The 16,232-nt window shown below is 36.1% G+C and overlaps 1 protein-coding gene across 3 annotated transcripts in view; it reads left to right on the top strand.

Annotated features, from left to right (window-relative positions):
* LOC112467206 (protein phosphatase PHLPP-like protein) overlaps positions 1–16,232 on the top strand; it is an 84,168-nt gene that overhangs the window by 7,807 nt on the left and 60,129 nt on the right. For 2 of the 3 annotated variants that reach the window (XM_025035706.1, XM_025035704.1), the window contains exon 1: positions 13,493–13,581. In XM_025035706.1, the coding sequence (XP_024891474.1) occupies positions 13,546–13,581 (36 nt within the window). In that variant the 5' untranslated portion in view covers positions 13,493–13,545. Of the gene's footprint in view, positions 1–646; positions 701–13,492; positions 13,582–16,232 lie in introns of those variants that run through there. The other variant, XM_025035707.1, reaches the window with a different exon arrangement.

Below are 16,232 nucleotides of genomic sequence, written 5' to 3'. Positions count from 1 at the left end.
CCGCGCCAATTGTTTCGTCGAAAAGCGCGTCACGCGCATAATCAAACGTCAGAGCCCTTCGCGATCATTTACGACCGCGTTAATGTATTTAATCGCGATACTAATGAGCCGCTTGTTATTTGCGATATAATTGAATTAAATCGCTGCTTACGTAGAATTATACCAGTGATTGCTTCTAATCGAGATCGGAGTGAAATTGTCCCGTATCCGGCCGTAAAAATAATTTTTTTTTTTTAAGGGATTAACCTTCGTTTAGTTGCTTCTTTGTCTTTTTCTTCCGTTCAGAAAAGAAAAATGAAGAAAGATGACTGAAATAAATTAGTCGGCTAAAATTGATCGGAAGAATCGATTCGTACTCGTCGAAAGTAAATCGAATAAATAAATGAAAGTCAAGAGTGTCGAATAACACGTCATTAGATATTAATTTTTGCGCGTTATTGCAATAAACTATATGATGAATCTCAATAACGCATTCTACATAATCTATAAGAATCTTCGAAGTATTCGAGATAAAGTCAAAAATGAAAAAAATATTCATATTAGTGAGGATTTGTGGAATATATAAATCTCGTTGCTATCATAAATTGTTATAATCTGACATAAGCCGTAAATCGAAATAATTAATTAATGCAATTACTGATTTCAGAAGTAACCGTGTTGACCAAAAATTCGAGTCGGCGACCTCTATGATCTCCAAGTGGTGAGTCAAATTCTGTTTAGCTGTAATAACTATTAAAACTACGAATTGGTTTTTCGTTTGCTATTTTGAACGCGGTATTAAATTTATTACATCGGTAAACGCAAACAATTTCAAGAGAAATATTAATGAAAACTCATAACCTACACACCTACATAATTTAAAAGAGTTAATTGCACATGTGTACGTTAATGAGATATCTCTTTATCTGTGATATCCAGTAAGAAATTAATTTATTAAAAAGAAAATGCTACTCGTATATTGCATTGCTTTTACGCATATTATGTACGTAAATTACGTTAATGAGATACGTACCTTTACTTTAGAAATTAACACAGATTTTAATATTAAAACAAATATTAATTGTAACATGGAGAACGTTACGAAACTCTTAATGTCAATAATTTTATTTATCGCATTTCAAACTTTTACAATAGTAATTATAATAACATTTATGATATATTTATAAATGTTATACAAAAGATATATATAGAACTACAATGTGTACTTTAATTTTTTTTAAACAAGGTGTTCAATATTTTTATTGCACACATTAAATTCATTCAGTTTTACTTTTTTAATAAAAAAAAAAGAATAAGCGTTTTATATAAAAAAATACTAAATATTTGCGAGAAAAATTAAAAGAGATAATGAAAATTTTATTTGTTTATTACATGCCTACCCTGTTGGTTTATGCAATTTTTATTTAAGGGTTTTTTTTATAAAATCAATATTTATAGAATTATACGATTATAATTCGAATATTTGGACCACACTGTATATGAACAATTTAGGTCCAATAAATTCTGCGTTTACACAACATATTAATATCAACATATCAATTTATTACTGGTATAACTACGTTGTCATTAATGAGATGCGATACCATGATTGTCGTTTATTAATCAGCTTATTATTACATCCGATAATTAATTATTTTCTTGATAAATCCGGCCTAATCCATTTCTCATTCATCCGCACAAAAAGAATTTATTACTTGTTTTATGTTGAATGTAGAAGCTTAACAGCATATTTTTATAATATCAAAGATTGATAATAAGCGTATCTCTCTTTACAAAATCGTTGTCTCAATGTAAATGCATTTTTATTAGCCGTAATAAACGTAATTAGGATCTCACGGACGCTATTGGATTTCACGGATTTCATCACGATTCGCATAAAATTAAAACGTACCATGCAGCCAGCAGCGAATATGCAAGGACATTCGTTCCAATTAATTTCTAACGAGCTCTTGATTGGTAACGAAACCCTCATTTCTGCACTTCCGTTCCAGCGAGATGCAAATTCACGCTAGTTGCTATAAAAACGGCTCTTATTGATCTTTAAGGACGATAGCAGCTGGTGAAAATCGAGATTGGGGATCCTTCTATTTTTTTCCTTTTTTATTCAAAGCTTCGATTCGCTTTGCAAAATGGCACATATAGCAGATGTTTTATTAAATATTCGTGATATTGAAATTTGCGCGAATATTATTAAAATATTTCTAACGAGTAATAAAAATTACATATAAATATAAAAATCGTGCCACATTATCAAAACAATAAATAATTTTATAAAGATTATTACTTGTGGGTACATTATTGTCTGGATTTCTCTCATATTGCTTGGAAACAAACTTTTTAATCAGAATGGATTTGAAAGCGGATTAAACAGATTTTGAAAATAGTATATTTGCGAAATGGAAAATCTAATCCAGACTTTATAACATCATGAATTTACAATGTCATAAATCTGCTTTATTCCGATTAAAATTCTGTGCGATTCTGAATTTATTATGAATTATCTATAAAATCAGATATTTGGAATAGTATTTATACCTACACTATATAACACCGATAAGATGAAACATTCGTGAATTTAAAGAAAAAAGCTTGAAAAGAAAATCCATTTCGACAAAAAATAGACATATATATCTGAGACTCTATATAACACAAAACATTGAAAATTTTTACAACAATCTTTTTCTATAAAATTCACGATAGTTTATCTTCGAATTAATTTAAATTATATTTATAAAAGATTAAGACATATATTAGAACATTATCAAAAAACAGAATCGTCTAAAAAATGATTTTGTACGACGTATCTAAAGAAAAGCATAATACATAGAAGTGTCCAAAATCTTTTTTATTGTTAGCTAATCTGAAACAGTTTCGGAAATACTTCTGTTGTATGCTCTTCACAATGACAAATGGATGTGAATCGCTCCTCTTAGATGGTAGTTGTCTAGATAAAGCGATGGTGAGAGTGACGTGGGTCAAGCCGGTTAAGTTCTGAGCTCCGTGCGCCTGGTATATATATGTATTCATAGAATCGGGCAATACTCGATTCCGTCTCTTCACGGACGGAAATCGCATCTTCGGCAACGTAGCGTGTTTGCGCGGGGTTAGATCCGGATTACGTTCGACTCGCCGCCGTGTAAACCAAGTAGGATCAGATTAGAACGAGGCTACCCCGACAGCCATTGGACGTAACCATGCAGCATTATACTAACGACGGGTAGATGGTTGATCTCCGCGACAGGGCATAAACGTCGATAACTCCGGCGCGAAATTACCTTCTCATTAAATCGAGATTAGCAGGATTACGAGGCGCGACGTTAAACCTGACATTAAACGAGATTTACTTGGTAAAATTCAAACAGAAAGGAACGGGCGCGTTAAATCTATTATATGGGCTGCACGTGTGTGTCACGTAATGGGATTTTATTCTAATAATTATATCCGCCTGCACATTGTGAAAATTTGATACGAGGCTTTATTACCGAGCTGATTAACTCTTTTAAACATAATCAGACAATGTATGTATTATCTGGCGGTAATGTTCCGCCTGGAGTAACGTTCCACGCGGTAACTTCTGAATATATCTGCTGCTACGAGAGAATATTCAGTTTCTCCGGGATTACCTAATAGTCATCATGGATTAAAAGAAAGACACGAATACTGATTTATACTTCTCACCTAATGAGAGCTTAATTGGAATAACGCACGATATTCAACGCGTTGACACGACATCCCGTTTACGATAGCGGAAAGGATTGATCGGCTGGGCTTTCCGCGTCGTTTGACTCCGCTTGACATTTCTTTTGGATCTGCACGATAGCTCGCTCAGGAATTCTTAAACCGGTGGCATCAGCGCTCTTACTATGCGCACGATGTTGTGCGTGACGGACTACGAAAGGCAATATCCTTAGAACGTCGTCGGAATTTCTAAACTCGCGAGCACAGAGTGAAACGAATTACCGGCGATGGATATTTTTAAACGGGACGAACCATATCTACGACAGGCGACAGGTGTTGTGTCGTACTCTTTTTTTTTACTTTACGTGACTATTAAGAGCCACGTTGATCGACAACTTACGCGTAAGAGGGCATTAAAACTGATTTTTCTTATACAGAGAATACAACATACAATTTAAAACGTCCCTCATTAAAAGTAATCGCTTTTTTGTTCTGTTATTGTTTATCGATAATTATATCATCAAGCATTGAGAAAATGAGGATAATATTATGTAGTAACGTAAAACTTAAAAATGCTGCAGGATATCAGATAAACATTATTTGATCAATTGTTTTACTGTAATCTGCTGATTAATGTGCTCTCTCTCTCTCTCCGGATGAAGTTAAAATGATATACAATGCAGTATGGAAAACAATGTCAACCTGTCTTGCATATACATGAATCGTGTTTTTGCAAAGGCTTTGCGGACATTACTGTCATCAGGGATGAAAGCCTCGCGCCGGTATATCCGACATATCCACAGATTTGTCGGCATTTGAGCCATCCACGCGATGATTGGATTTTGAATCAAGATATATTTACTATCATGTTACAAATCGAATGGATTTGCTCTTCAATAGCTAACTCGTCTTAGACTCATAATTACGTAGTTTTGAGCAAACTTTATGCCGTGTTATACAAGAGCGTTAATAATAGTTGATAAAAGTTCGACGAAGTAAAACGAGTTTGATAAACTACGTTGAAGAAGCTAACGAAGTTTTACAAAGAGAGATTGTCCTTCAGTTTAATTTAGTAATTAAATTCAATAATTCGCGAATCTTATTTCTTTCTTTTTTTTTTCTTTGAGTGATTTACACCATTCATTAAAGCCGAGGCAAATTACGTTACGCATTAAAAGCTTTTGCACGCAGAAGAATACGGCGTTGTCCATCGGCGAATTTCCAGTTCTCGATTTACGTCTCATAATTTTCCGTTTTAATTATCATAGCGCCGACCGCCATTCTTCCATTTATCCCTTTCCTTATTCTCCCCTTTCGTTCCGGTCTAGAAAAGCCCCGAGTCTCACTTCCGCAGAGGTTCTTAATAAAATCAGAATTGTTAAGTGAGTCGTTATAATTTGAAAAGGAATTCTGAGACCGCTTTGGCTAAAATTTGACATCGAAAGATGCGAGACATTGCATTTCTCTTTTATGAAATTGTTAATTTTGGCTTTTTGATCTTATCACAATTGTCTATATATTCACTGTATATTTATATTTATATTTTATTTCAATTTTTAATTATATTTTATTTAAATATTATATTTATAACTCATATTTTAACTGATACACATAACGTTCAATGTAATTATTATTTATTTGAATTATAAAGGCATTACTGAATATATAAATGTATCTTTTTCCAATCGTGAATATCTTGACAAGTCAGGAAACAATTTTTCTCTAAAATAAATTTAGAATTTTAAAATTTATGATATTTTTGAAGTCACATTTTTAGCTATCCAGTTACAAATTATTATATTTGAGAGAATGTGATTATAAGCTTGAACTAAGACCAAGCAATTCTAAATATGTCGAAATTCGCGAATAGAAGAAGGATAATTTCTAAACGTCGATAAGTCATCGTCATAAATATTGCGGTGGATTGAGGTCGACAAGTGACCGTCGCGAGATTCTCATTAATCGAGCGAAACGGAGCGACCAAAAAGGGACCGATAAATCATGAGTTCGTTAATCTAGCTGCGGAGTTTGCCAATATTTCACGAACGGTAATAGGTAAATCGGACCGAGTTGCGAAATCGAGAGATCGAGTACGGGCGTCGAGGGAGCCGCGATCGATTAAATATCGGCCACTGTTGGTTCTCGCGCACTCGAGCGGATTACGAGGGTGGCCGAAAGAAGGTCAAGTGGGATCACGGAGGGAAATCCATGGGGCGATTAGGCGATGTCAGGACTGGATTATACGGACAACTTTCGATTCGCAGCGATCTGAACGTCGCGCGTCGCGACGATTGAAATCGTGTCCGTTTAACTTTGAACTAAATGCACTGAGCACTCCGAGAAAGATGACGTTTTCTCAATTCTGTTTTTTTATGCGTTAAACGTTGTTAGTAGACATAAAATAGGATAAAGACAAGATTTGTGGAGTGTAATCTTGTTTACCACACGTACACAGCACAAAGAAATTCCGCAATGCGGATATTTCTGAGTGCCAAACGTGCCAATTATTTTATTTCATGACTTTCTATCTATAGATATAAAATATCAATAGAAACAAAGTTAGAATGAGCAAAATCTAATAATAATAAGAAGGTATATAAGGCTTTGAGATAATATAATTAGTATCTTCATAAATTGCTATCTTCATGGCATTGCTATTTAATGATTTGACCTACCGGTCCTTATTCAACAAAGCATTGAGTAGTGCGCATAGTTCGCGCTGTGACAGGGTGGCAGTCAACGCTATTGTGTCGCGTACGGCTTTGGAGATGCAGTCAAACCTCGGCAAGGCTATTTAGGCTCATCAGCTTTAATTGGCTTCGTTTGTAATTACGGCATGAGAGGAGTCCGCGATAGGGCTGGTACAACCGAAGACAATGAAGAAGGAGGCCGGAAGGAGAGGGTGGAATAACCCGAATAATCCGCGTTGACGGGGGCTGCGTCCTAGAGAGATCGGGGAAGTGAGTTTAGAACCGCCATTGTTAGCTCCCCCCCGGACGGGAAAGACCCGATACAGATTCTCGCCACAGACAAAAGACTTCTTTCTTTATTCGCCAACGGAGATATCAATGCGGATACTCGATAACATAACATCATAGAGAATATTCGAGATATCAACCGCATTTAATTTTAGGATATATTTGTATACGAGCAATATATGACTACGCACGCGTACAATAATCTGACATGTTTTCAACATATGTCAAAAATGGAATGTCCTTTTAGATACGTAAATAATATTTTGAGATGCATGTGATTGAAAAAGATCAGAGGAACTCTTAGCTTTTAGTAAACGTGAGCTAATATTGTTAATACCACGGGGATTTGCTCGCGTAAATTCTTCATTTCATAAATCTCACGTGTGGCAGAGCTTTGTTTTAATAAATCTTCCTTGACTAGATCCTTGACTATTGCTGCGTACTGTAGATTGTAAAGGCAATAATTCTCGAGCGTGTTGCAAGTTTACAGCTTCTGTTATACCTCGCGTAACAGCGATGGCTCTTGAAACTGTAACTCGAGAGCGAATTGCGGAGTCATTCGCATGTTACCACGTACAAGCGTGTCGAATCGTTTGACTGCGGCGGACACATTTTTCGGTAACCGCACAAACACGCGAGGCGCACCCATATGACCGTTTCCTGGCTTGAACAGGGTGGGCACACGTTGCTTCGTCCGAGAAAGGGAGACGAGAGAGACGCGTGGGAATGGTTTCCTTCATACCGAGTTACGTTACGGCGTAACGCTCTTAAACCGCTTTCAGAAACAATACACATATCTCGTGAAACATTCCAAATTCAAACCGTGTTTACACAATAATTTACACAATGAACCGTACTGCGTTTACAACGATGACAATTACTATCTAAAGCATTCTCTTAACAGTCATCACATGTAATTATTTAAAAAACCGTAGTTTTTGTTATTACGATCATTATTATATTATTATGTTTATGTCCCATATTATGTCCCACAAGAGCCTTAATTATTATACTTGATTGCATATTATAACATTTAAGATAGTCACTAATGGTCGATTTTATCAAAGTCTCACTTAATTTCTCTCATAATTTACCAAATTCTTTATCTCTTTCCACTTCTAATTCTACAATTGAGATAAAGAGTCGGTTAAAGTTAACCCAATATTGATAAAACCAATCATAAATCTCTGAACAATCCTTCCCGAGAGAATTCCGGGACCTACCATCTTCAAGATCTATGAATAGTCGCAACTTCGAAATTTCATATTCGAGAATCGACTGGTGAACATCTTGTCATCGCGATCTCCCGCTGGTACCTTTATCACCTTCGATCGCCAGCCTTTCCCAGACATTCCCCGAAATTCAATCATTCTCTCGAACTATTCGCCAAGAGCGGAAGTACATCATTCCGCTGCCGTTGGTTCCCCTGACGAGGGTCGCCGGTTGGGAGGACGCCGCATCACGCCGTCCTTCTCTTTCTCCACAAGCTACAACACGTGACGCGAACACGTGGGAAGGAGAGACCGCCGGCAAAGAGACCTTTCTCTCTCCTCCCTCCACCTGGAGCACGAGCTCTATCTCTCTCCTTTCTTTCTCTCTTTCTCTCCCTCTTTCTCTTCCGTTTCTATCCTTTGGCAGCCAACAGGTAGAAAGAGAGACAGGTGGCTCGGCGATGTATGCATGATGCCGGGTGCGATACGACAATCCTGAACTCTGGCCAGTGTCCGTGATGACTACCTCATGAATCGACGTGTCTGTTCAATAAATATGATATAGCGCCGGTTCCCTCTACGCCTTTTGTGAAATTAACCGAAGTCTTTGTTAATACGTTAATACGTTTTTAATTATACTAAAATAATTGGTTATCAGTGATGCTTTGTGACAAAGTAGAGTGCGCAGAGTGTTTAAAATTGTAAATCTTTTAAAATATTTGATTTATGTGAATCTACTGCCGCGGAGTTAAAATAGAATCATTGAATAATAAATAGATTAAGTGAACTGGATTGCAGTGTTTAATAATGTAAGTTAAGAAACAAAAGTGAAATTTGATTATTCGCATTGTGACTGATCTATATATATATATATATAGGTCCCGTTTTATGTTAACAGACAATTTTTTTAATTAAACATCAAAGTAAATATTAATCCAAAGTTTTTAATTTAACGTTGTTTAAATTTGTTAATTAGATTAATGATTAAACAATTTCAGAAATGTAGTATCTGTAAAACTTCCAATTTAAATATTCTATCAATGATATATAAATCCTCGGTTACACAAAAAGTTAGTGTTTTATTATATCCACTTTGTTTCAGTTACTCTTGATAAAATAAAATTCACTTTAGAAGCTACTTCAAAATAATTATGAATCCATTTTAAAAGACAATTTTAAAAGACATTATATTCCTTTGCATAAAGAATTTATAGGACATAAAAATAATCTTTAAACTCTTGATATTTTAAGGTAGAATAGAATAATCAATAAGGAATATATGTCATATTAATCTTCACATTTTCAAAATTACATTGTATATACCTGATTATTACGAAGATAAAAAATAACTATTTTATTTAATTTTGCTGTTCTAAAAAGTAAAATTGTGTCGCGCGAATCTCACATAGCCATGACATTAAAATAATTTACGTGCATTTACCAAGTTAGTATAACAGATCTCGAGGAAAATATCGCTGTGCCCTCGTGATCCGTCGGCTCCGGTTTCTCCTTTCGATAGATAATGGATATCGATCGTAGTGTTCTACCAAATTCTGTTAGCCGGAAGTATTTGTTCGATAATATTGGCAGGCGACTCGATGGAAATCATCGCGGCTACTGCTCTGTTGACAAATGGCTACCTTTGATATTGTCGTTAATGATTATTCTCGCTAGTTAATATTTGTTTTCGTTAACAAGATTGGACTGTCATGAGTTTACGAGTCCTATCCGTAACCAGCTAATTTCCAGTCAAAACAGCAAATTAATATTAAATTCGAAAATAAATGCTCTGATTGATGTCAAACATATATTAATTTAATCATAAATATATACCTACATATTGAAAGAGAGAAATGTATAATATGCAATAAAAATTGAATATAATGTATGAATAATAACATTAATTTTATGATATTTATTCTCTTCGTAATTTAATTATATCATGCGGGATTAAGATTAACGACCATGCTCGCGCCTTTTAATTTAATGTTATGGTACGCTCAAGCCGTTATATATAGCTCGTGCAACAGCGTAAAAAAATCATGTTACAGAGGAAGCTGCCTCATTTCCATTTCTTTTCACCGCATATTCATTATTCAGCTTGCTCACGTGAGTTTGTCCGTTGATCGACGTACTATCCGAGTGTCCTCCACACCCTTGTCGTTTAAATTTATACCAAGCATAACGCCATGACACGCCCCGGAAACTCGCATTTCGTGAGAAAGGAAGTTCGCCACCTTCTCTCCTGCCCTTTCCCCTTTCCCCCGGTATAAATTTTCTCGGCGAACGCGGCGATAAACTTAAGATGAATTCCTTTTCGGCTGGCGGGACGATAGATAAATAGAAAGCGCGGCTACGTGATTCGAAGCCGCAAGTGCAACACGTATTCGCATCTTCTTTCTCGCCCTCCTGACCGTTCCCCGCGGATTACTTTCACACGTTTCACGGTTATGTATCCTCGCCTCGGCGGTATCTGAAAGGTAATTCTCCGCTGGGATCAAATTCTCTGATCACTCGCGACGTGCGCGCGACAATCAACGACAATGTGACGCGACGTACGTCGCGAAATCGGCTAAACGTCACGTTTCGACGAGACAGATTTATTATGTGAGTTCTCTCTTTTGGTACGGGACAAGAATAACTCATCATACTTATTAGCTGTATGTTTCGCGCAAGAGACAGGGATCTGATTTAGAAACTGGAAAAACTAATCTAAAACGTTTGCAGTATTTCGAAATCTGTCTCTTCAAACCAACGTCAAAATTGAATTAGTCTATCACATCTAATTAGTGCAAAAATATCGGAAAAGAAGATAAAAATTTAATGCATGAAGATACAAATTGTTATATCTATAATACGTTTTCAGTTCTATCTAATTGTAGACTTTTTTTAATTTGCAAAATAGATAGAAACAAAAATATGACGATAAATATAAAGTGTTTTTTAACAACAATTTTCTACTATTAAACTATTATTAACTACTATTAACCTGTTTATTAAGTCAATATATGTAATAATTATCTAAATGTCATTTAACAGGTCTAGTCTCCCTAACATTGATATTTTTATTTATGTATATGCATATATATATAGACACTTTAACCGACTGCATTACTCGGTACCTACCATACGTCAGCGCTGCTGAAATGAGCATCCAAGCGTGACGTTTTATATGGCTTCCCCCGCACACAAACACATAAAAACGATGGCGATACATTCACCATAGTATCAGCATAGTCATTTACCAACGATCTGTCGCGATCCTACTTCCGTCATGTGGAAATTTTGCTATTCCACAACGCATAATCGTTACCGCGCTTTCGCAAATTCCATGACGTCGCTGTCATTCGATTGTTCCAATTACTACCTATTTTGTACGTACCAAAATATTAAAGAAAATCTTCTTTTATTTGTTTTTATCCTACAGAATAGAATTTCTTCTTTTATTTGTTATATTAATTAAAAAAATAATGGTATATAAATATAGCTAGTACATCGTTGAAAATATCTTATACAAATTATATATAAAATATGATCTTCTCTGTCAGAATATCATATTTTATATATTTTTTAATAAAACACTAGATTTGAAAATAAAACCTATGAAACTGATCATAATATCTCGTAACGTTACAAAATTTGATCTCTTTTCATAAAAAAAATGGCAAATTACTTTTAAAATGATAAGCGTGTTATTTGATTATACGGTATAAAATTAAAAAATTTAAATAAGATAAAATTTTAAAACCAAGGGTTTATAAATTGTTGAAGAGTCAGATGGAAATTTTATATAATTAATTAATTTAACTAATTACTTAACTAAAAATTATATTTTTGATACAAAATTATTAACAACAGTTTGATCAAGTTATTAATTATTTTAATAATTGAACTACTAAATTTTAAATCATCATAATTTGTAGATTGATTGTAAAAGATCCACGACTAAAATGCTAATCGCCAGTGCATCCAACAATCAAACAATTGCTCCTACGTCATCCGTAAAGCTACGAAGATCCCGCCGATTATCATCCACCAGAGGATTAAAGCAACGGACCATCGCAAATATCCCGAAGGATTCTCATCCTTGCCAAAACCCCCAGAAACCCGGTCTTTGTCCCGCAGCTAGCAAGAGCGTCGACGAGGACAACACCAGAGGCAGACTACTGATAAACTGGGAGATGAACGAGAGGATCAGCTTGAGCAGCGGCTCCAGTGTCGGATTGGCGATTCGTCCTGACAGCAGAAAAGGTATCGAGTTCAGCGAAAATCGCAGAAGGGAAATTGAAAGTAAATCGAGAATCGGCGAATGTTCGGAACGGAATTGCGAAGCCAAATCATCGTCATTGTCATCAATCAAACCGACATTGGAGTTGATGAATGTGTCCGGATTCCACTCAAATTTCGATCGAAAGCACCGTGGTAGTTCCCACTCGATCGAAATCAATACGGCGGACGAGAATATACTCAAGAGCGACTCGAAATATGAAATCGGTATTCCTAGTCGTAGCTCTGCGACAAGAAAACAGAGGCAACAGAACACGCTCAGGAAGGACAATGTCGACGCGACGAAAAGATGGACCAAGAACAAGTCCGGCGACTCTATCTCGAAACGGTTAGAATTGATCCATGAGCTGAATCAGAAGATTTTGGCTAATTACGAGAGATTCCAGCAAAGATCAAAGCGTGCCAAGGACGCGAAGGAGCAGACTATTAAAAACCGTGTCAAGGATAAGATTGATCCCGAGGAACACATTTACACAGAGATCAAGAAGAAAAATAAAACAACCTGTAGAACAAACGATCGAAAGAACCAGGGCATTCTTAAGCAGGATATCTCTAACCAAGAAACTTGTAAAACAGATTCCTCCAAACGAGATACTTGTAGACAAGCGGATCCTAATAAATCAATCTTATCTAAAAGTTACTACGAAAGTATCAAAGGCCGGACGGAGAAGAAAGACATCTCAAGAGCTATGAATAAGCCTGATTGCAGGATCGTTTGCGAGAATACGAACTTCAGCATGGCGGCTAAGGAAAATTTCTTCTACCAAATAGATGAGAAAACGCAGCCATCGAAATACATGAAATTGAAAAACAGGAAAGAACGATTGTCAGAAGAAAGTTCGGTCTTCTATACAAACGAGGACGCCCCTCCAAGGGAGATCGAATCAATTGAGACTCAAGATTGCCTGGAGAATTCCAGATTGTATCCCGAAAGCTGCAATCTATATAATAACGAGCCGGAGGATGATAGCTCGAAGAAAAATGCAAAAGATACCTCGAAGATCGATCGATCTGAGCCGCGAGAAGACGCTGAATCGCGGGCGCGGAGCGAAGATGCTATAATAGACGAAAAGATTTTGGAGAACAAGATCCTGGAGAACCTCGACGAGACAATCGATAAATTCGATAGCGAAAGGACGCAGCTGACGTCGGGGGATAGCAATGAGGAGAAGGACAGCTTCAGCACGGATTCTATACAGAGTGGGAGTCCCTCGAGCGTGAAAGACTCGAAGGACGCCGTTAACCTCTTGGATACCTTCAATTCCTCCTGGGACTCGGGAGTCGGGGTGGACGTCGGCAACGGGAGTGGGTGGGTGAGAATACACACGGGGATCGAGAGCAGCCTCGTATATCTTACTCTGGACACCACAGCTAAGGACGTCTGCAGGGACATGCTGCTGGGAGACGACTTGTCTCTGTTTGTTCAGGTAAACGCCAGTCTCCGCCGCTGATTGTCCTTTCAACTTGCGTGTCAACATCACATTCAGTTTGTTTCGCAAGAAAATGAAATATAAAATATAAACGAAATTCTCGTGGATACGAGATACGCGCGAGGAACGCATAATTTCGATTTAATTTTTCACATTCTATAAATACGAAAAAATATCTTGCAACTACTATTATATTCTTATCATCATAAAATAATACACATGGAGATTTTTCTTTAAGGTCTTATAATCTTTTATTACGGTTTTAAAATCTCAAATCACCAAAATTATAATGGGTTGAAAATGGAGATCCTATACCTTTTCTTTTTTAAGAATTTTTATTTTTAACTACCTAAAGGAAACTCACAACCTCAAAGAAAATTAAAGGTAGTCCCCGTGTTGTGTCGGGAGACAAGCGCAGCGCAGTCCGGCTTCTCAAAGATAACGACGTACGCGCGAGTAATCAAAGGAGTCTAAGACTTAAATAGCCGGCCGAGTCGGTGAAAGAAGTTTCGGCTCAATGAGACTACTAAAGCCACCGAGCTGAATACCAAGTTAATGCTCTTGCAAGAAGGACGAGCTCGTTCTATATTTCGCGTACCTTTGGCATGCAGCGAAGACGTTTAGGTACTTCATTATCTCGTAATTGTTAATTGGCCGCAAACAGTTAATTAACAATTACGTTTAGCTTTATATGAAACTAAGCAACATTAAATATCCAACTGAGTCTTTATGGCTCTATCAAAAATAATAGCACTTATTCACATTAAAAACACTTTAAATAGTAGTTATTTCTATTAAAGTTTTATTTATTAATATAGAGTTATGTAAATGTAGAAAATGCTAAACTATATGATTGACAAATTATATTTAATTTACATCGTAAATATGATATAGTTGATAACACTTTTACTTACAATAATATCATTCATTAAACATCCTTTCGAACGGACATAGGCAGGGAAACAAGTTGCCTGTTGAATTAATTTTACTGCCTCGTAAATTATGTAATTTAGTATCTTTTATGTATGCGGTGCAAAAACATTTGCATCGTAATTGATATTTTCACAAGACCTAGCAAATTAAATATTATCCAAAATAAAGCAAACAATTTAGTAACGAATACATATGATATATGTTGAAATTATACATGTTGATATAAGATACCCATATTAACATGTAGTAACGCATTAAGATTACTAAGATTCTCGAAAACTTATCAAAATCAGTATAAAAGAATAAATTAAATTATAATTTAAATTACGCCGTATATATATATTAAAATACAAATATTTGTATCAAAGTATAAATTAATTTATGAAAATAATTACGTAATTCTAAAAGTTACAATATGTGCAGTATTTACGTTGTCCTTTCACTTCCACTTGATTATGTAACAATTAATTACATAACAATTCTGAAATTATTAATTAATTAAATTATTACTAAAATATATAGAAATTATATTGGATTTTATTCGTAACATACAAATATGTGTTATTGACTAAGATATTTTTCCAAATATCCAGGTATTGGTTTATATATATAAATTTTCTTCATACGCGACATGTATCCGACATAACAATTTCCTGCTTAATGCGCAATAATTCGTTTTATTTCGACGTATTGAATGCGCTGCGTTTTTGCGGAATAGGTTTTTCGTACGTTATTCGTATTATTCGCATGGATAGTTGCTGGACAGCTTTCATGCGGCAGAAAGGCAGGCCGACACTTCCCGCAGACTTTATCCGCGAATTTCTTCCAGCTTTTACTTTTTAAATCTGTCGAGAGTTGCACTATGACTCTCGTATTCTAATATAGCTGTAATGTAATTATTCCGAATACGTACAACGGATGTTAAATATTTAAATTTTTATTTATTCACCAAGTATAAGAAAAAAAGAAGTGATCGCTCTATTTGACAGCCGTCAAAAATGTGCTATAGAAATCAGACATTTCCCTGCACTTAATAAATTCTCGAGTTCATTCATATCACCCAGTATATGAGACAGACGTAGGTCACGATCGCCACATGCAAGCAGAATTTTTCCGCCGGTGAACCGTAAGACGGCCCTCAAAGTTCCGCGGAAGCAATAGAGGAGCCGACGCGCTCGTCCAAGAATCTCTATATTTTCGACGCGCCAGAGATATTAAAGGTTCACCGGCTGCCGGAGGAATCTACTGCTGCAGTGACGCGATACCTATCGATGAAGAGTCCCTTCGATCCGATCGAATCCTCGTACCGTAAACGTGCAGGTGCGCGCAGGCTTATCACTTTAAAAGAGACAAAGCGGCTCAGATCTACCGGATGTTCTCTCGATCACTGTGATACTGGCTGTTACCAATATTACAATCAATAACGGCGGTCGCTTCAACGTCAAGCCCATGTAAACTTATCTAGAAAGGTAATCGCTCACGCTGAAATCTTATAAGCGGCAGCAGTAAATATCGGTTGAGTAAATAGCTCCATTCTCGGCTGTCAGCATTTCGCTAGTTAAGTAACTTTGACCATAAAAGAATAATATTACCGCAACGAAGGCCACTGTAGTAAAAATGTACGAATCAGTATTGACATGACAGCTGATCTAATATTTCGAAAACTGTTCTCTCTCTCTCTCTCTCTCTCTCTCTCTCTCTCTCTCTCTCTCTCT

Source organism: Temnothorax curvispinosus, unplaced genomic scaffold (genome assembly GCF_003070985.1).
Source record: "Temnothorax curvispinosus isolate PA1 unplaced genomic scaffold, ASM307098v1 QBEX01017059.1, whole genome shotgun sequence".
Classification (NCBI taxonomy): Eukaryota; Metazoa; Arthropoda; class Insecta; order Hymenoptera; family Formicidae; genus Temnothorax; species Temnothorax curvispinosus.
Note: the sequence above shows the minus strand (reverse complement) of the source record. Positions and strands in the feature narration are given on the sequence as shown.